Raw genomic sequence first — 22,752 nt, 5'->3', positions numbered from 1 at the left:
TCTTTATGGGAAAAAATGTGATCTATTTGGAAATTTTTGAGCATTTTCTTTACTACAAGCTTGTAATCAACTTTATGTTTTTGCTGTAAATAAATTGAATATGTATTGATATAAGGTTTTTTTCAGTGTTAATATTTTATACATTCTCAGTTTTAATCTAAGTTAATAGATGTGAGTTCTGAGTACTATAATGAAAACCCATATTGTGAATGGAAAAAAAATGAGTAATTCTATAAAGCAATTGATTGAAAGGTTAAAATTTAGACAAAGAGGGGATCAACGGTAGAAGGAAAACTCAATATTTCCCTTTTTTTCCCTCTGTACTTACATAAGTTAAGAACAAAAGCAAAATCAAGTAATCAAAATCCTTCTTTTCTAAGAAGTATTTTTTTTTATCTGAAGAAACAATTGTTCCAAACATTATGTTTTCCTTCTGGCTTTGTGGTCCCCACTCCATACCCCAGTGATGGGCCCAAGTAGGGTTGTCAAGGGGACAGTAAGAACATGGTAGAATTTGCCTCTTTAGGGTGGCAAGACAGGAAAGCATTCACCTTCCCTAAGGTAATGGAAGACAGATTTCTATAGAAAACTCAGGCTCATGAGGAAAAGAGATGCTAGTGCTGATTTTTAAGTTGATTCAGGGACTGGGGAGAAGAGGACAAAGGAGACAGGGCAGATGTAATCCCAATGGGTTAGAACATTTTTCCTTTGATAGGATGCTCATGAATGGGAGACTCCTCTCTGAGATAACTTATGAAAAGGTAACATAACAAATCACTAACTCCAGTACATCTGGAAACATGACCAAATAAAAACTCTGTACCTTATATAATATTCTGTTTTATGTGTATACCACATTTTGTTTATCCATTCATTTGTCATTAAACACTTGGGTTGCTTCCAGTTTTTAGCTATTGTGAATAATTCTGGTGTGAACTTGGGTGAACAAATATCTCTTTGAGCCCCTGGTTTCAGTTCTTTTGGATATATATCCAGAAGTGGAATTGCTGGATCATGTGACAATTAAAAGACGCTTATTCCTTGGAAGAAAAGTTATGACCAACCTAGATAGCATATTCAAAAGCAGAGACATTACTTTGCTGACTAAGGTCCATCTAGTCAAGGCTATGGTTTTTCCTGTGGTCATGTATGGATGTGAAAGTTGGACTGTGAAGAAGGCTGAGTGCTGAAGAATTGATGCTTTTGAACTGTGGTGTTGGAGAAGACTCTTGAGAGTCCCTTGGACTGCAAGGAGATTCAACCAGTCCATTCTGAAGGAGATCAACCCTGGGATTTCTTTGGAAGGAGTGATGCTAAAGCTGAAACTCCAGTACTTTGGCCACCTCATGCGAAGAGTTGACTCATTGGAAAAGACTCTGATGCTGGGAGGGATTGGGGGCAGGAGGAGAAGGGGACAACAGAGGATGAGATGGCTGGATGGCATCACGGACTCGATGGACGTGAATCTGAGTGAACTCCGGGAGTTGGTGATGGACAGGGAGGCACGGCGTGCTGCGATTCATGGGGTCACAAAGAGTCAGACACGACTGAGCAACTGAACTGAACTGGTGACAATTCTATCTTTACTTTTTTTAGGAGCTGCTGTACTATTTTCCATAGTACTGTACAATTTTACATTCTTACCAACATTGTACAAAGTTCCAGTTTCTCTGTATCCTTGCCAGTGGTTTTTATTTTCTGGTGTGTGTGTTTCTTGTAGCCATTTATTTTCTGGTTGGGGTGTGTGTGTGTGTTTCTTGTAGCCATCCTAATAAGTGTTTGGAGAAATGACTATTCAAGTCCTGTACCCAATTTTGAATCAGATTGATTGTTGAGTTTTAGGAGTTTTCTGTATATTCAGTATATAATCCCTTATCAGATATATGATTTACAAATATTTTCTCTCATTATATGGGTTGCCTTTTTACTCTATTGATATCTTTTGATACACAAAATTTTAAAATTTTCATGAAGTCTAATTCTGTTTTCTTTCATTGTTGTGCCTTTGGTGTCATATTAAAGAAATCAGAGTTTTAGATCTTACACTTAGGTCATTGATCCATTTTGAGTTATATTTTTATACCTTTAAATTAGTCTCATGTCATTTAAGTTACTAATTTCCTTTTACAGTATCAGGGTTTTTTTTAAGTCACCATTTGAAAAGTTTGGATATACACAGGTACTGATGCAGTATAGGATAAAATATGGTACTCAATACCATGTAATTTCTAGATATGGTAACAACCTTTTAAAGTAGAACTGTTCCCATAACACTGTATTCTTAATACACTTTTTATTTTTTGGCCATTTTTTTCTATTAGGCTGCTTATCCTGTCAGGTAATGAGATCTCTTTATGTATTCTATATATGCATATCTTCTGTTTGTACTCTGAATTGTAGATTATCTTTCCAAATCTGTTCTCTCTTGATTTGTTTATTCTTTTATCTTTGTAGCATCTGGGTTTTCAGTCTTCAGTTCAGTTCAGTTCAGTCGCTCAGTTGTGTCCAACTCTTTGCGACCCCATGAATTGCAGCACGCCAGGCCTCCCTGTCCATCACCATCACCCAGAGTTCACTCAGACTCACGTCCATCGAGTCCGTGATGCCATCCAGCCATCTCATCCTGGGTCATCCCCTTCTCCTCCTGCCCCCAATCCCTCCCAGCATCAGAGTCTTTTCCAATGAGTCAACTCTTCGCATGAGGTGGCCAAAGTACTGGAGCTTCAGCTTCAGCATCATTCCTTCCAAAGAAATCCCAGGGTTGATCTCCTTTAGAATGGACTGGTTGGATCTCCTTGCAGTCCAAGGGACTCTCAAGAGTCTTCTCCAACACCACAGTTCAAAAGCATCAATTCTTCAGCACTCAGCCTTCTTCACAGTCCAACTCTCACATCCATACATGACGACAAGAAAAACCATAGCCTTGACTAGATGGACCTTAGTCAGCAAAGTAATGTCTCTGCTTTTGAATATGCTATCTAGGTTGGTCATAACTTTTCTTCCAAGGAGTAAGCGTCTTTGAATTTCATGGCTGCAGTCACCATCTGCAGTGATTTTGGAGCCCCCCAAAATAAAGTCTGACACTGTTTCTACTCTTTCCCCATCTATTTGCCATGAAGTGATGGGACCAGATGCCATGATCTTCGTTTTCTGAATGTTGAGCTTTAAGCCAACTTTTTACTCTCCTCTTTCACTTTCATCAAGGGGCTTTTTAGCTCCTCTTCACTTTCTGCCATAAGGGTGGTGTCATCTGCATATTCGGTCTTAGTTAAGATTTATGCTTCCTTTAAATAGTATGGTTAGTTTTTAGGTTTCTTTTTCAATATTTTCATTGTTTTGGTTTTTAAATTTAAGTCTCTTATGCAACTGTGATTTATTTTTGGTATACATTGTAAGATTGTGTCCACTTTTCTTTCAAATGGATATTCATTTGTGCCAGCAACATTTATTAAATCCTTCTTCCACTGAACTGAAATATTTATGAATTCTCTAATCTGTTCTAGGAATTTGTCTCTTCATATGCCAACATCATATTAATTTTATTATGTTGGTATTATAGTGTATGTAAACACATATACATACACATACACAGGATGGGGAAGATGTGGTTCTCAGGATGGATGAGTTTGACAGTAGTGACTAAGAGTAGAGTTGCTTCTCAGTGTCAGTGCTAATCAAAAAGGGATTTAATGGAGAGGCTAGTTGATAAACTGATAATCATCTATTGATAACTACCCTTGATGCTTCCAGATTATATTTTGCATTTGTAAAATATTGAAAAGATGGATGTATACCCTTACGAGCTAGTTTTCTGCCAAGTAATGTGTTGCTGCTGCTGCTAAGTCGCTTTAGTCGTGTCCGACTCTGCAACCCCATAGACGGCAGCCCACCAGGCTCCCTCGCCCCTAGGATTCTCCAGGCAAGAACACTGGAGTGGGTTGCCATTTCCTTCTCCAATGCATAAAAGTGAAAAGTGAAAGTGAAGTTGCTCAGTCATGTCCGACTCTTAGTGACCCCATGGACTGCAGCCTACCAGGCTCCTCCATCCATGGGATTTTCCAGGCAAGAGTACTGGAGTGGTAGGGTATATATAATTTTCCTCACATCAACTTTATGAGGTTAGATTTAACTCCCTTTTACAGAATGAAAATGGACACTTGTTCTAAGGGTTAAGTTACTTGCCCTGTAGTATGCAGCTCTTAGGTTAAAGGTAGGATTAAAATACTAATGCCCAGGCCCTTTGCACTATGGCTAAATGAAGTGTTTCGTGAACAATACTTTGAAAACTAAAGATACACACAAATTGATATGGGGATTATATAATAATCATCTGTCATCAACATCTGTGAGTTTTATTTTAAAACAATGGCATGGATAATGCACAATAAAACTTAAAGCTGATATAAGTAAAGCAATTGTATTTTTATGAAAGAGCAATATATATATTCTTTCAAGATAAGGTCTATGAATAAAATTTTAGTTCTTTTTATTATTTTTTTAATTGGTGCTTTTAACCTTTTTTTTTTAGAACAGAAGAAAGTTAAAATAAAAAAACCAAAACCTGAATTTCCTGTATATATGCCTTTAGAAAGTACATATATTCAATCTTATGATCATGGAACTTCTATAGAAGAAATTGAGGAGCAAATGGATGACTGGTTAGAAAACAGGAACAGAACACAGAAAAAACAGGTAAATTTAAAATATATATTTATTTGTTTGTCTGTGTCGGGTCTTAGTTGCGGCTTGTGGGATCTTTAGCCGCGGCATGAGAACTCTTAGTCGTGGCATGTGGGATCTAGTTCCTTGACCGTGGATCCAATCCAGGCCACCTGCTTTGGGAGCATGAAGTCTGAGCCACTGGATCACCAGGGAATTCCACAAACAGGTAAGTTTTTTGAATTTTGCTCTGAGTAAAACACATACTGAAAAGTACATAAAATATATTAACAGATATAGAGCTCAGTAAACTATCTCATGGCAAACCAAGTTAAAGCCTTTATACACTAGTGTATTAAGTCACAGGGTCAACAAGTAAATAATTCATATATATATATTTTTTTTTTTTTAACATCTGTATCAATTTCTAGCTCAGCAGCAGGATTGAAAACTTCAGTTACTTTACATTCTTGTCAACACTGGGTCAAGTCCACCACAGTAAGTGTAGTTAACATCAATCACTGTATATGTTTACAAAATTTTTTTGGTAACCTTTTAAGATTTACTCTCCTAGCAGCTTTAAGATATGCAGTTCACCATTATTAAGTATAATCAGTGTGCCACTGCATCCCTATAACTGACTTCCCATCCCTATGACTGACCCTTTCATCCAGTTCACCTGCTCCTCACTGCCACAGCCCTACCTCTTTTAAAAACCAGTCTGTTCTCATTTTCTTAAGCTTATTAGTTTTGGGGGGGTTTGTTTGTTTTTGTTAAGATTCTTCTAGAAAAGTGAGATCATGTGGTATTTGTCTTTCTCCATATGATTTGTTTTACATAGTATAATGCTGTTAAGGTCCATCCATATTGTCACAAATGGCAAGATTCCCTTATTTTTATGGCTGCATAATATTCCTGTGTGTGTGTGTGTGTGTGTGTGTGTGTGTCTGTGTGTGTGTCACATTTTCTATATCCATTCAGCCATCAGTGGACACTTAAGTTCTTTCCATATCTTGGCTATTGTAAATAGTCTACAACAAACATTGAGGTGCATATATCTTTTCAGATTAGTGTTTTCATTTTCTTCAGATAAACACCCAGAAGTGGAACTTCTAGATCATTTGGTTCTATTTTTAATTTTTGGAGGAAACTCTGTACTGTTTTCCACAGTGGGTTGGACCAATATACATTTCCACCAACAGTGCACAAGCTTTCCCTTTTCCTCATATCCCTGCCAACGCTTGTTATTTCTTGTATTTTTTATAATAGCCATTCTGACTAGTGAGAGATGATATCTTATCGTGGTTTTGATTTGTATTTCCTTATTGATTAGTGATGTTGAGCATCTTTTCATGTGTTGAGTATGATGTTAGCTTTGGGCTTGTCACATGTGGCCTTTATTGTGTTTTGGTGCATTCCCTCTATACACAACTTTGTTGAGAGTTTTTACCAAAAATGAAAGTTTTTGTCCAGTTCTATCATTTACGTCTATTCAGATGATCTTATGCTTAATCATCATACATTTGTGATGTTTGTTTTCTTCTTGTAATTGATTTCTAATGTCAGTACCAATGTAGTAGGAAAAGAATATGATTTGATTTCAGTCTTAAATAAATCTAAGAGTTGTTTTGTGGGCTAACGTATGATCTGTTGTGGAGATCCATGTGTACGTGAGAAGAATGCGTATCTGCTGCTTTTTGATGGAATGTATTACATTCTTGTCTGTATTGCATTGCTGTCTGCTTATCCCTTTATTTTTTTAATAGTTATAGATTTAGGTGCTCAGATTGACTTTTTTTAAAATTCATAATATACCCTTAAAATCCCTCCAATTCATAATATGCTCTTAAAAATCCCTCCAAGTGTTTGAGTGTATCAGTAGATTTTCTTTTTATCACTGACTAATAATTATTTATATTGAATAATAATCCAGGACAGGGAAGACTGGCTTGCTGCAGTCCCTGGGGTCGCAAAGAGTTGGACACGACTGAGTGACTGGACTGAACTGAACTGAATAATCCATAGTGGGTTAGTTTGCATGATCTAACATGTTATTTCTATAGGAACATATAGTACACACTCTATTTGAGATTTATCCATGTTCATGTTTCTACAGTTTTCTCTTTTTAGTGCTGAGTAATAGTCTAGTGTACGGGCACACTACAGTTTTTAAAATTTATTTATTAGTTGATGGAAATTTTATTTGTTTCTGGCCATTATAAATAAGTCTTCTATGAAGATTTATTGTGTACATGTTTGTGTGGAGTTATGCCTTCATTTCCCTTGGGTAAATGCCATGTAGTAAACTGAAGTTGCCAAACTCTGTTCCAGAGAGGTGGTAAATTTTACGCTCCCACCACTGATGTGGAAGCGTTGCAGTGGCTCCACGTTTCGGCCACCTTTGGTGTTAGTGGTGTTTTTAATTTTAGCCATTCTAGTTGATGTGCAGGACTATCTCATTGTGATTCTCATTTTCAATTCTCTAATGGTTAATAATGCTGAACATCTTTTTATCTGTTTATTTGCCATTAGAATATCTTCTTTTATGAAGTGTCTCTTCAGATCTACAGCCCATGATTGTCTTATGATTGAGTTTAAAGTTCTCTCTCTATATATAAAATACCTTTGTCACCTATGTATTTTGCAGATATCTTCTTGTTTATAACTTGCTTTTTATTTTAGTAGTAGTGTCTTTTGAAGAGCAAAAGTCTTAAATTCAGATGTTCAGTTTATTAAATGTTTTCCTTTGTACTAGTTTATTTTACTGTCCTAATTAAGAAATCTGTAGGGCTTCCCTGATGGCTCAGGCAGTGAAGAATCAGCCTGCAACTCAGGAGACCCGGGTTTCAGTCCCTGGGTCGTGAAGATCCCCTGGAGAAGGAAATCGCAGCCCGCTCAGTATTCTTGCCTGAGAAATCCCATGGACAGAAGAGAAGGGCCTGGCAGGCTACAATGCATGGAGTCACAAAAGACTTGGACACGACTTAGCAACTAATCAGCAACAACAACAGAATAAGAAATCTTTACCAAACCCAAAATTAGGGTTTCTTCCATGTTTCCATTTAGAAGTTTCACTACTGTAGCTCTTACTTTAGGTCTGTGAGATTTCAAGTTAATTTTTGTATATAGTGTGAGATGCGCATTCAGGTGTGTACACACACACAGACACACACAGATTTATTGATATTTTACTGTTTAGCTACCCATTCTTCTAGCCCTGTTTGTTTAAAAGATTGTCCTTTTTGAATTCAGTTGCCATGAGACCTTTGTTGAAAATATTATAATTGACCATATGTGTGTTGGTTTATTACTGGGCTCTCTCTTCTGTTAATCTGTATATCTATATTTATACCAGTACAATTTGTATTGACAATAAGCTATGTAATAAGCCTTGAAATCAGAAAGTAGAAATCCTCCAACTGTTTTCTTCTTTTCAAGATAGTATTGACTATTCTAGTTATTTGCATTTCTTTATAATAAATTTAGATTCAAGTTGTCAATTTGTACAAAAGATTCTGTTGGAATTTATATTGCAGTTGAATTGATCTATAGATAAATTTGGGGAGAATCTGACATCATAAAAATATTGAGTCTTTTGATCCACATGGTATATAACTCTTATCTGCATCTTCTTTAATTTCTCTTAAGAACATATTTGGTCAAATTTATCCCTAAATATTTCATATTTTATACTATTCCAAATTATATTTTTAATTTCAGTTTCTGATGTGAGTATATGGAAATACTATTGTTTTTTGTATGTTAACCTTTTATCCTATAACTTTGCTACACTTAATTATTAGTCATAGTAGCTTTCATGTGGGATAGGTCTATAATTTTGTTATATTTCAGTATTTTTCTGTGCTTTTCATATCAGGTTGATAGTGGCTTCATAGAATGCATTGGGAAATGTTCCTTTTTTCTACAAGCGTTTGTGTGGAATTGCATCAGTTTTTTTGTTTAGGTAGCTTTGGCAGTTTGTGTCTTTGAACAGGTTTGATTATTTCACCTAAGTTGTTGAATATACTGGCATAAGTTTTTTATAATATTACTTTATTATCATTTTACTATCTGTAGTGATATCTTTAGTTTATCATATTGGTCATTTGTGCCCTCTGTTTTATTTTTGGCCAGGGTCTCTAGAAGTATATCCATTTTACTGATTTTTCTTTAGAAATCAGCTTTTGGTTTCATTGATTTTCTGCTATTAATTTTTTCTTCTACTTACTTGAGGTTTAATTTACTCTTTTTCTAGTTTCTTAAGGTGGATGCTAGGTCATCGATTGGAGAACTTCCTTCTTAGTATTAATAGTATAAGTTTTTTTTGAACACTGGATTACTTAAATGTAGAGCTTTTTAGTTTGTATTTTTAATATATTTATATATTTGTAGTTTAGCTGTATCCCACAAATTTTGATGGCATGTATTCATTTCATTCAATTCAAAACAGTCTAATTTTCCTTGTGAATTCCTCTTTGACATGTTTATTTTCCTAAAAGATAGGTGTTTTTCAGGTATCTTTCTGTTACTACCTTCAGTTTATATAAATTTTTTTATTATTTAAATTTACAGTTTTAGAAATTTGGAATGTTCATTTAATTCATTTATGTTTAGTATAATTATAATTACTAATACTTTGGGATTCAAATTTATCATCTTCAGGCTCACTTTCACCTTGTCCCTCTTTATCTGTTTCCTCTCTTGCTTTCTTTTGGATTAATTTTTAATTTCCATTTCTCTCTTGGTGTCATACCCTCTTTTGTTCTTCCTTTTGTGGATAATATACAGTATTCAGTATGCATCTTAGTACAGTCTTGCATGAGTTCCTATTGATACTTCTCAGACAATAAAATGATCTTTGACCCTTTATTTCATCTGTTTTATATCCTGTATTTTGTGTTTTGTGTTTTGTTCCCCAAAATTTGTATGTGAAGCCCTAACTCCTAATACCTGAGAAAGTGACATTTGTAAATAAGGTCACTGCATATGTAAGTAGTTAAAAAGAAGTCATACAGGAGCTTTTTGTGTGTAGATTTGTGTGATAAAACATTTCATTTCCTGAAGTCCTTTGTTTCAAAGCTGTATTATCTTTTCATTAGAATTTTTACCTATTGTTTCTTTGAACTGACCATAGAAATGGGCACACATTATACTTTCAGTAGATACTTGGTGAATTGATCAAGTGTCCAAAGTAATTTACCATGGTCACTTCTGCTGCGAGACCATAATAATAGGGAGAGTGGGACACAAAATACTGGATTCTTAAATTTGAAGACCTAAGTTCTAGTTTTAGCATCACTGTTTATTACCTATATCATATGGATTTTCATTTTCTTATTACTTAACACCATACAAAAAGTGTGAAATTATCTTTCTACCTTAGAGTATGTTAAAACATTTTGTAAACCGAGAAACCCCAAAACAAAAAGTTTTCCTTTTATTCCATCCTTCTTTTGGATCTTCCTGTCATTTTCAAAGTTTTCATCTACATTTAAATTTTTCTTTTGTCCTTTTATTAGTGGAAAACAAATGAAGAGAAAGATATGTCCTAGTTGACCTCTATGTTGTTGTATTAAGAAAGTTAACTTTGTTCAAGAGCTTCTCTGATTATCTCTGTAACTCGTTTTTGTTTTGTCTAGTATATATTCAGAGTAGTTTTCAGTACTGTGTCTGTAAGCTCTCAAAAAATATTGCTTTAAAATCATGTAATGGAGAGAGGATTTTATCATTATCATCATCTTCCTTTACATCTTATGTCAGATATTGTCCCGTGTTCTACTGTACATCAAGTTTCTCATTTAACTCTCATAAGAACCCTAAGTTAGTAATATTTTTTCCATCTGGAAGGAATGTCTGATTATCAGGAAGACTGTACTATATTTAGTTCAGTCATAAGGAACTGCTGTTTTTTAAGGGAAAAAACATTCATTATCAGGAATTTTAGATGGCTTAACCAGTGTAAGTAAATAGGCATTAATCCATCTATGGAATTTCTTAGCCTTTTTAAGCTCTTGAAAGGGTTAAACCCAGGTAACTTTTCCCAGAATTTGCCATAGCTTTCATTAGTGGCAGTGCCAGTAGCACTCTGAAGCAATAAGTGAAAGATGACAAATATTCAGAGTAGGAATATTGGATGAAAAGTGAAATGTAAAAGTTATTTCTGATTATAATTGTCTGACATAACTTTGTCATAGTCATTTTTTAAAAATTTCTTTAACAATGTAGTTAAATATTTTTAAGTCCAATAGGAGATGTCCCAGGTAGCTCAGTGAATAAAGAATCTGCCTTCAATGCAGAAGATGTGGTTCAATCCCTGGGTCAGGAAGATCCTCTGGAGGAGGAAATGGCAATCCACTCCAATATTCTTGCCTGGAGAATCCCATGGACAAAAGAGCCTGGCGGGCCAGCATCTGTGGGGTCATAAAGAGTCTGACACGATTGAAGATACTGAGCATGCATGATGGAATATTGGATGAAAAAATAAATGTAGTTAGTGCTGATTATAATTGCCTGACATAAGTTGGTGATAGTCATTTTTTAACATTTCTGAAACAGCATAGTTAAATATTTTTAAGTCCAATAGTAGATGTCAGACATTTTTCATGTGAAAACAATCATTCATGTATATGATTTTTAAAAGTGAGGTTTTAATGAGGCAAAATAATTTCCCACCATAAATATTATAACAAATAAACTCTTCTAAAATAGTTTCTTCTTCATCTCCCTGGTGACCTAGTGGTAATGTTTTGCAGTGTTTTATGTAGGAGACCTGCATTTCATTCCTGTTCTCGTTATCTCTCTCCCTGGGGCTGCAATGAATAAAATAAGAAATAAAATCACTATCCTCCATCCTTATTGCCATGGGCTGTACCTTGTCAGATTTCATAAGCTAAGCTAGATGGGGCCTGGTTAGTACTAGAATGGAAGACCTCAAAACAAAGTCTGTGGAACACCCATCTTCTATGTAGCCACTATTTCATCTTCCTTGAACCCTTGTCTTAAAGTCATTATTGTACTTTTGTCTTTACTATTTGATTGATTTATTTGCTCTAGGGGGGAAAAGAAAGGTCTTTAAAGTAAATGCATTTCCAGTCATTTAAGTCAATGCATTTATTTATTTACCCTTTTCAAACTTGAAAGACTAATTCAAAAGGTATTTGGCTGTATTCTTGGAAAAGACAGTATTCCAACTAGCGTTGTGTTTTATTGTCTAAAAGTTTGTTTGCTCAGGGACTTCTCATTTTATTTATCTCTGTCAAGTATTCTATTTGTCTTAAGAGATAGTGTTGTCCTTGTTATATAAATAATATACAACACATGGTATTATTTTTAAAACACATATAATGTAACTTTGTAAAGATTTAAAACTTAGAATTGTTTCCTTAAAACCTAGATTACCTACATAGCCTAACTTTAAATTTTAATTTTAAAAAATTCAAATGCTAGTAATTTAAATTAATTAGGTCTTTGTGTATGTGTATATGTAAAATATGATGCCTGTAATTCAGTTAAAAATGCAGTGATGTTTTAACCATGAATAAACCCAATCTGCCTATTGCTATTGCATCCAAAACACACCCAAACACACCTTTCATGATTACAGATGGTACATGTGCATGCATGTACCCACACACAAACATATGTGCATACCTAAGTTCTCTAACACACTAGTTTTCTTTCTTTCTCGTCCTTCCTTCCATTTTTCCTTCCTTCCTTCCTCCATCCTTCCTTCCCTACTCTCTTTCCTTCCTAATGACATTTTACACAGAACCCCAATATATGAAAGACAAATACAGAAGGCTGAGAGCTTCTCTGGTTAATGTCAAAATGAGGGAGGCTAGAGCCCCATCCACCTAGCCGCTTCCTCGTGGCATAAGGCAAGACTCCTCGGATAAACCTGAACGTTGTCAGAAACATGGCTGCGCTGCCCTCCTCAGTTTCACATTCTTCCATTATACACAGAAATTTAATGTTTTCAAAGAGTTATGGGGAGTACAGAAAAATGAGTAAAGAACAGAAATAAAATCAGGTTATTTTGAGAAAAGAGACACTTGAATAGAGATAATAGGTGTGTGAATGTAAAAAAGAGAAAGTCATTTAATTGATAAAGGACATATATATCTTTATCAAGGAAACAACTTCCAGAATGTTCCTATTTTAAAAGGTTGATGGCTGCTGTGAGCATGAAAAGTATTCAGCAATGATTTGGTGTTTTCTTATTCTACCATTATGCCAAATCCTCTTCATTTCTGTTTAGAGTGACTCCAAACCAAAACTAAACCCCCAGAGTCATAGCAGTCAGTACAAGAGGGATGGCATATTTTCTTTATGAAATACAATGCATTTTTTATGTTAAGGAAGTATTCCAGAATTTATCTAATGTATATTTTAGTACCATTTAAGATAACAGTCCCTATATGTCATGAATGATATTTCAGAAAGTAATTTTTAAAATATTTTATACTGTTACTCATTTTAAAATAGCCATCTTCATAAAATTTTTTAGAATACCCCACGGGAGTATTCTCTACAGGAGTGGTAGGTTGATAATTTTTTTTTTTAATCGACTCTTTGGAGAGAAAAAAGAAGCCTCTATTTTAATATTTGCCAAATTAAGTGGTAATCTACTCCCATCATGGCTGATTTGTAATTGTCAATAAGAAGGCACTGAAGGTGGAGTTTGAAGAGATGTGCAGTAGTGATGGTACCATTTTGTAATACTCCCATCATGTAGATAAACTTGATGTGTATATCCTCAAGGGCATAGATAATAAAATATAGTAAAATAATTAGGAAGCAATGAATCTTGACTATTACCTTTTTAGTATAATTTAATTATTCATTTGCATTGATCACCAAGAAGGCTTTCTAATCCCTCCTTGCTGTTCTTTGAAACTCTCCATTCAAATGGGTATATCTTTCCTTTTCTCCTTTGCCTTTCAGTTATTTGTAAGCCCTCGTCAGACAACCATTTTGTCTTTTTGCATTTCTTTTTCTTGGGGATAGTCTTGATCCCTGCCTGCTGTACATTGTCACAAACCTCTGTCCATAGTTCTTCAGGCAATCTGTCTATCCGATCTAATCCCTTGAATCTATTTGTCACCTCCACTGTATAATCGTAAGGGATTTGATTTAGATCATACTGAATGGTCTAGTGGTTTTCCCTATTTTCTTTAAGTCTGAATTTGGCAATAAGGAAATCATGATCTGAGCCACAGTCAGCTCCCAGTCTTGTTTTTGCTGACTATATAGAGCGTCTCCATTTTTGGCTGTGAAGAATATAATCAATCTGATTTCAGTATTAACCATCTGATGATGTCCATTTGTAGAGTCTTTTCTTGCGTTGTTGGAAGAGAAATGGTATGGACCTAACAGAAGCAGAAGATATTAAGAAGAGGTGGCAAGAATACACAGAACTATACAAAAAAGATCTTCATGACCCAGATAATCACGATGGTGTGATCACTCACCTAGAGCCAGACATCCTGGAGTCCAAAGTCAAGTGGGCCTTAGGAAGCATCACTATGAACAAAGCTAGTGGAGGTGATGGAATTCCAGTTGAGCTATTTCAAATCCTGGAAGATGATGCTGTGAAAGTGCTGCACTCAATATGCCAGCAAATTTAGAAAACTCAGCAGTGGCCACAGGACTGGAAAAGGTCGGTTTTCATTCCAATCCCAAAGAAAGGCAATGCCAAAGAATGCTCGAACTACTGCACAATTGCACTCATCTCACGCTCTAGCAAAGTAATGCTCAAAATTCTCCAAGCCAGGCTTCAGCAATACGTGAACTATGAACTTCCAGATGTTCAAGCTGGATTTAGAAAAGGCAGAGGATCCGGAGATCAAATTGCCAACATCTGTTGGATCATTGAAAAAGTGAGAGTGTTCCAGAAAAACATCTACTTCTGCTTTATTGACTATGCCAAAGCCTTTGACTGTGTGGATCACAACAAACTGTGGAAAATTCTGAAAGAGACGGGAATACCAGACCACATGACCTGACCTATATGCAGGTCAGGAAGCAACAGTTAGAACTGGACATGGAACAACAGACTAGTTCCAAATAGGGAAAGTACATCAAGGCTGTATATTGTCACCCTGCTTATTTAACTTCTATGCAGAGTACATCATGTGAAATGCAGGACTGGATGAAGCACATGCTCAAATCAAGATTGCAGGGAGAAATATCAATAACCTCAGATATGCAGATGACACCACCCTTATGGCAGAAAGTGAAGAACTAAAGAGCCTCTTGATAAAGATGAAAGGAGAGTGAAAAAGTTGGCTTAAAGCTCAACATTCAGTAAATGAAGATCATGGCATCTGGTCCCATCACTTTATGGGAAATAGATGGGGCAACAGTGGAAACAGTGTCAGACTTTATTTTTCTGGGCTCCAAAATCACTGCAGATGGTGACTGCAGCCATGAAATTAAAAGATGCTTACTCTTTGAAAGGAAAGTTGTGACCAACCTAGACAGCATATTAAAAAGCAGAAACATTACTTTGCCAACAAAGGCCCATCTAGTCAAAGCTATGGTTTTTCCAGTAGTCATGTATGGATGTGAGAGTTGGACCATAAAGAAGGATGAGCGCTGAAGAATTGATGCTTTTGAACTGTGGTGTTGTAGAAGACTCTTGAGAGTCCCTTGGACAGCGAGGAGATTAAACCAGTCCATCCTAAAGGAAATCAGTTCTGAATATTCATGGAAGGACTGATGCTGAAGCTGAAACTCCAATATTTTGGTCACCTGATGTGAAGAACTGACTCATTTGAAAAGACCCTGATGCTGGGAAAGACTGGAGGTGGGAGGAGAAGGGGACGACAGAGAATGAGATGGTTGGAGGGCATCACCAACTCAGTGGACATGAGTTTGAGTAAGCTCTGGGAGTTGGTGTTGGACAGGGAAGCCTGACATGCTACAGTGATGGAGTTGCAAAGAGTTGGACACGACTGAGTGACTTAACTTAAAAATTCGTTTATATAATTTAAATTTTTATGCTGGATGTGTTTAACAGCCAGCTCACACAGTTCCTAAAACTTTGGCAGCTGGCTCTCAGAAACTGGTATAAGTGGGCTCCAGCATACCACTGACCTTGGGGGAACTCCACTTCTCTACCTTTTACTGTATGTCTGGTTTAGCCATCCTTCATGTCTCCAAGATTCAGTGTAGTTATGCAGATTATTTTGCTATGGGCATCTAAGGGATATTTAGAGACTATAAATATCATCCTGTTTTCTGCTTCCTTTTATCAGTTTGTCTATATTAAGGTATCATACTATTCTGCAGTCATTTAATATCTTCCTGTTACTTGTCTAGCAAGATGACTTTAAACCTGTCAAAATGATTATCTTCCCCATGTCTTAACAACAGAACCAAAAGAAATGACCCCTAAGTATGTTGGAGATAATGGTGAGATATTTTTGTTGTACATCTTCACCTACCTAAAACTGCCTAGATTGATCTGTTTTATTGGTAAGAACATGGTTTTCATTTTTAAAAGCTTTTTAATGTAATTAGCTTGATAATAGCTGGAGTCTCCATTGAGAATTCCCAATCTGTTACCCAGCAATTAACTATTTGTAGTCATCATTGATAATAGCAGTTTGCCACTGAATATTTTCATCATTCATTAGCTTACCCGTTAATAAAATTATCTTACGCTTTCCAAAGTGTATTATATTTTCAAAATAATTTGGCCATGGCATTATTAGATCTAGACTTTCTGCCTTTTTCAAAAGATAAATTTTAACTTTACCTTTGATTAGAAAATCATATATTTTGCTGAGTTGGCCTTTTGTATTAAAGCTGTTTATCACTTAAGCTTCAAAAGAAAACCGTGTAAACACTGTCCCTGACTATTGTAGACTGGCAGAAAAGAAACCCCAATAAATGAATTAGTACATGATGCTATTAAAAGTGCATTTCAAAGTTCTCTTGATCATCATCATGGAAAATGGCCAGTAGATTTGAAACCACAAAAAACCTAAGGTATTTGTTCACTATTTATGTGTCTGGTATTGTTAATTTATTAAAATTTATTTTAAATCTATTAAAATCACTTTTACAAATATTAAGCACCTATATTTTGTGACATTCTTTTAGAGGTTTAACTTGTTTGATAACACTAGAGTACAAAAGATGTCAAACCCTCAGTATTTTTCAGAGACATTTCTGACTTTAAGCCCTTCCCCATCAGGGTCTGTGCGATGTCCACTGTTAGCCATTCTTTGGGACTCTCTTCCTTTCCCGCTTGTCTCTCCAAAAAGAGGTTTTCAGTCTGAGATTACGCTTTGTTGGTTATCTGAGTAACGCCCTCCAGTTCCTTCTGAAGTGAGTCCCACTCGCTTGTCCTGCTGGTTTGGCCAGTGTGGTGTCTGTAGTCTCTGATACAGCAAGAAACCCACTGGCAGCTGCTCGCCTCACAGACTCCGCTCCCCCTCTCTCAGGCTAAGCAGGGGCCTCGCTCCCTCTCTCACGCTTGCCTCCATACAAATATATCGCTTGCCTCCATACAAATATATCGTCACTCCCTTCCAAATCCTGTTACCCCAGGGTGCTGCACAGAATGTCAGAGAACCGACGTACCTATTCACCTTTCCCGATGTTAGATACCCCCCCAAATTATCTTATTCTTTTCTTCAGCTCCCTCATTCACACTCAGATTTTCTTTTCCATACTCTTTTCACACAAATGGAGCCTAACGGCTTCAGTAAGCACTGAATAGTTCTGAACTAAGACGCATTTATTTAAGAAGTAAAAAAAAAAAAAAAAAAGTATAGCAGATTTTTGTATCCTGCTGTATTAAATTTTTAGTAACTCATCCTGTTATGGAAGTTTTCTCTGAGTGGGAAGAGAGAATGAATATCACAATCTTCCATCTTACAGACTAAGATAAAATGAAGGCACAAAATAAGAAGCTACTTTTGTTGTAGACTGAAATATGTACACAAGACTTACGTATCAGTTTGTGTATATCACATTCATGCATATATTCAAGTACATACATGAGTATAGAACAAAGAACACTATGAGAATTACATGAAACAAATACATAAAGGTGGCAGACCCATCATAACCCTTCAGTAAAATTAATCTCAATTAGAATTCATGGTTTTATGGTTAAGGTGGGTGCTTATCAGCATGTTTTATTCTAGTAATACTCTAACACTCTAGTTTCATAGTGTCTTTCAAAGACTATTTCTTTGAGAAACTTTTGTTTGAGCACTCATTTCTTTTGTGGTGGCTGTTTGACTTTAACTTATTTATGAAATGACTTTTTAAGAAACTCTCTACAATAGAAATTGTTCGCAATCTTTTGTTAAGCCTGAGTACCTTATAATTAATGACTTCTACCACACCACCTGCTCCCTTCTGCTTGAATCTTACCACGTCAATGTTGCTTTGAAATCCGAGAATCCTTTCCTCTTGCTGCCAACTAATATGCTACTTGTTTTAGTCCAACATCAGATTACTGATTAGCTGAATGAACACTATTTCCTGGGTTTTTTCCCTGTATCTCTAAATAAACCACTTTCGTCTTAGTAGTATTATGATGTTATAGAAAACATACTTAAATAAATTAGACTTTTTCTGCAGAAAGGAGACCATAGAAAAGATGAATCATAATACAGTAAATGCTTTCTAAAAGTCAATCTTTTATAATATTTAAACATAACTAGGTATACCTGTGGAGGGAGAGTTTTTAAAAATCCAGATTTGTTTCTGATCTTCCTTTAATAATGAAAGAGTTTTTTAGCATTCCATAGTCTAGGATTTAGTTTTCGTGCTTTGTACATTTCCCTTGCCTCTAGTCTTATTAATAATACAAGTATTTCAGGACCAAGATGAGATAATTACCTGGTCTTATAATTCTTATAATTACCTGGTCACTTATATTATTCCATTGTGTCACTGTAAACCACCTGATGGTTGAGCTTTTAACTTTATATCCCCTGAAGTGTCTGTCTATAGGGTAAATGTTAATTGAATTGAATTCATTTGTTGGATTAAACTGATCCCACTAATTTACTTCACTCCATCACTCAATACCCATTACATGTTTTTACCCTTTGTGTGTTTATCTTGGAATAGATTATCTTACTTCTATGATTTTAAATTTCCTGGAAGTATCTCACTATATTTGCAGGAATCACAGGGATAGGGCCAGTTTCTTTTGATACTGGATTAGATTCAAGTTTCTGGACCAGAAAAGCAGTTTTCCAGTGTTGTTCTTTTAAGAAGAGATAGCCTGTTACAACAATACTGTTAGTATTGAGAAAATAATAACTTGCTCTATCTAAATAAAATGCCCACAAGGCCAAAGTGTGTTCCCGATTGCTAATTTAGTCATCTGTCTTGTGGAGCAGACTACTCCCACAAATGTGATCAGTTTATTCTCTCCCAGGCTTAATCTGTATGTTAAGCTAAGTTACATGTAGAAGACCCTTTATCAAATATACTGTGAAAATCACTTTCTCATGACTCAGGAGATATTCAAGGAGAGAGGAAAGTGAATTCTTAGAAGAAAGACATGTTGAGCAAAGACATAGGGGTAAGACATTTCAGAACATGTTCAAGGTAAGATGGTAGGCCATTGTGTCTAGCTTCCAGAACACAGTGGGAATATGCTGTGAGATAAGGCTGGAAAGACATAACAAAATACAGAAGTTTAAGTTTACATTTTGTATTTTATACAGTAGAGAATATTTGGATTTTGAGCTGGAAGTAGTGAGGTTTGATGTGCTGTGTTTTTAAAAGATGACTAGCAGTAATAGTCTGAAACTGTGGACTGAGAGTAGAAAGCCATTCCAGAAATGACACAGAAAGTTCAGATTTACCTATAATCATAGCTGACTATGATTCTGAATAACCCAGAACATTCTTTGAAAGGACTGATGCTGATACTGAAGCTCTAATACTTTGGCCACCTGATGAGAAGAACTGACTCATTGGAAAAGACCCTGATGCTGGGAAGGACTGAAGGCAAAAGGGGAATGGGGCAGCAGAGGATGAGATGGTTAGATAGTGTCACCAACTTAATGGACATGAATCTGAGCAAACTCTGGGAGATAATAAGGGACAGGGGAGACTGGTGTGCTGCAGCCCCCCAGGCTCCTCTGTCCATGGGATTCTCCAGGCCAGGATACTGGAGTGGGTAGCTGTTCCCTTCTCCAGGGCATCTTCCCAACCCAGGAAGCGAACCCAGGTCTCCCACATTGCAGGCAGGTTCTTTACCGTCTGAGCCACCAGGGAAGCCCAATAAATATTGGCACCAAGACTCAAATTATCTTTCTGATTCTAAAAAACATACACCATCCTCCCCTTATAAATATAGTCATCCCTGAGTATTCATAGTAGATTGATTCCAGGACACCACTCCCAACCCCAGGAGACCAAAATCCACAGATGCTTAAGTCCCCTATATAAAATGGGATAGAATTTGCATGTAACCTATGCACATCCTCCCATATACTTTAATCTCTAGATTACTAATACAATGTAAGTGCTGTGTAAACAGTTGCTAGCATGTAGCATATGCAACTTTTGCCTTCTTGGAACTTTCCAGAATTTTTTTTTCTGATTATTTTCAATCCAGAGTTGGTTAATCTGGAGATGCAGAATCCATAGATATAGAGAGTTATCTGTATATTGTATTTTAATTATGTAAATATCTGTTTATTAGGAGAGAACCATTTCTTTTCACTTTTATGCCCCAGGGTCTTAGTACAGTGCCTAATAAAATAATGGGAACTTCATTAGTTTAATCAGTAGACATTTATTGAGCATCTACTAGGCATTGTGCTATGGTGTGCATATGATTCAGCTCTGTTAGATTATTGCCAGTTTCCTAAGTAACTATAACCAATGTAACACAGCAGTTTACGAGAGTTCCTATTGCTCCACATACCTGCCCACACTTTTTTTCATTTTAGCTTTTCTAATGGATGTGTCGGAGAAAGCAATGGCAACCCACTCCAATACTGTTGCCTGGAAAATCCCATGGACAGAGGAGCCTGGTAGGCTGCAGTCCATGGGGTCGCTAAGAGTCGGGCATGACTGAGTGACTTCACTTTCACTTTTCACTTTCATGCATTGGAAAAGGAAATAGCAACCCACTCCAGTGTTCTTGCCTGGAGAATCCCAGGGACGCGGAGCCTGGTGGGCTGCCATCTATGGGTTCGCACAGAGTCAGACACGACTGAAGCAACTTAGCAGCAGCAGCAGCAGCAGTGATGTATCAATGTAGGTTTTTTAATTGAGGAGAAATTCACATAATATAAAATTAACCTTTTAAAAGTGAACTATTCAGTAGCATTCATTCACAGTGTTGTACAGTTACCACCTTTGTCTAGCACAAAACACTTCATCGTCTGAAAGGAAACTACCCATTAAACATGCACCCCCCCCCCCAATTCCCTACCCTTACCCCATCAGCCTATCGACCAGTAATCTTCATTTTGTCTCTATAGATTTACCTATTTTGAATATTTCTTGTAAGAATCTTGTTGGAATCTTGTTGGAATCATACAGTATGTGAACTTTGTTTCTGGCTTCTTTGACTTCACACGTTTTAATGTTCATCCACATTGTAGCATGTACCTGTCCTTTTTATGGCTGAATAATTCCATCTTATGGGTATACCACAGTTTATCTGTTCTTCAGCTGATGGACTTCTGGGCTGATTCTGTGTTTTGGATGCTGTTAGCAGTGCTATAATGAACATGTGTGTACATGTGTTTGTTAGAGTGAAAGTGAAAAGTGAAAGCCGCTCAGTCGTAGCCGACTCTTTGTGACCCCATGAACTATACAGTCCATGGAATTCTCCAGGCAAGAATACTGGAATGGGTAGCTTTTCCCTTCTGCAGGGGCTCTTCCCATCCCAGGGGTCGAACCCATGTCTCCTGCATTGCAGATGGATTCTTTACCAGCTGAGCCACAGGGAAGCCCAAGAATACTGGAGTGGGTAGCCCATCCCTTCTCCAGAGGCTTTTCCTGACCCAGGAATCAAACCAGGGTCTCCTCCACTGCAGGCAGATTCTTTACCAACTGAGCTATCAGGGAAGCCTGTTTGTTAGAGTACTTGTTTTCAAATCCTTTGAGTGCGTGCCCAAGTGAAATCAGTGGAGTATATTGTAATTCTGTGCTTAGCTTTTGAGGAACCCATAATCTGCTTTCCATAGCTGTTGAACTGTTTTACATTCTCACCAGCAGTGTACAGGATTTTTGTTTTCACATATCCTCATCAACACTTGTTATTTTCCGTTAAACCATCCTGTGGTATGCAATGGTGTCTCATTGGGGGTTTGACTTGCACCCCCCTAATATTGTTGAGCATCTTGTCATGTGCTTGTTAGCTGTGTGTATCTTCTTTAGAGAAATGCCCCTTTTCTGAGTTCGGTTGTCTTTTTGTTGTTAAATTCATTATGTTTTTTATATTGGATACATGATTTGCTTATCAGATATGTTTATGATTCACAAATATTTTCTCCCATTCTGAGGTTTTCTTTTCACTTTCTTAAAGATGTCCTTTCATGAACAAACTTTTAAAGTTTTGATAAAGTCCAGTTTATCTAGTTTTTCATTTGTGGCTTTTGGTACTATAGCTATGAATCCACTGTCAAATTCAAAGTCATGAGTTTGCTCTTTTGCTTTCCTCCATAAATTTTTTGTTTCTAGTTCTTAAATTGTTGATCCATTTGCATTAATATTTTTGTATACTGTTCAAGTTAGTCCAATTTCTTTTTTTTTTTTTTTGCATATTATATATAGTACGATCTCAGAACAATTTGTTGAAAAGACTTCCTTTTCCTATTAAATAGTCCTGGTAACCTGTCAAAAATCATTTGACCATGTATGTTAGGTTTCATTTGGGGGCTCTCTGGTCTGTTCCATGGGTCTATACATCTGTCTTTATGCTAGTGCCACTCTCTTGATTACTGTAACTTTGTAGTAAGTTTTGAAATCAGGCACTGTGACTCCTCCAGCTTTCTTTTTCAGTTGTTTTGGCTTTTGGGTTCACTTGAGATTCCATGTGAATTATAGGATGGATTTTCCCAATTGCATAAAATATCATGGGTATTTTGATGG

The 22,752-nt window shown here is 36.3% G+C and overlaps 1 protein-coding gene across 1 annotated transcript in view; it reads left to right on the top strand.

Annotated features, from left to right (window-relative positions):
* Positions 1-22,752, top strand: part of DNAJC1 (DnaJ heat shock protein family (Hsp40) member C1) — a 191,537-nt gene that overhangs the window by 96,576 nt on the left and 72,209 nt on the right. The window contains exon 8 of the mRNA XM_069547412.1: positions 4,529-4,692. Within this exon, the coding sequence (XP_069403513.1) occupies positions 4,529-4,692 (164 nt within the window). The remainder of the gene's footprint in view (positions 1-4,528; positions 4,693-22,752) is intronic.

The sequence above is a fragment of the Ovis canadensis genome, chromosome 13, assembly GCF_042477335.2.
Source record: "Ovis canadensis isolate MfBH-ARS-UI-01 breed Bighorn chromosome 13, ARS-UI_OviCan_v2, whole genome shotgun sequence".
Taxonomy (NCBI): Eukaryota; Metazoa; Chordata; class Mammalia; order Artiodactyla; family Bovidae; genus Ovis; species Ovis canadensis.
This window is presented reverse-complemented; position numbering and strand designations above follow the sequence as displayed.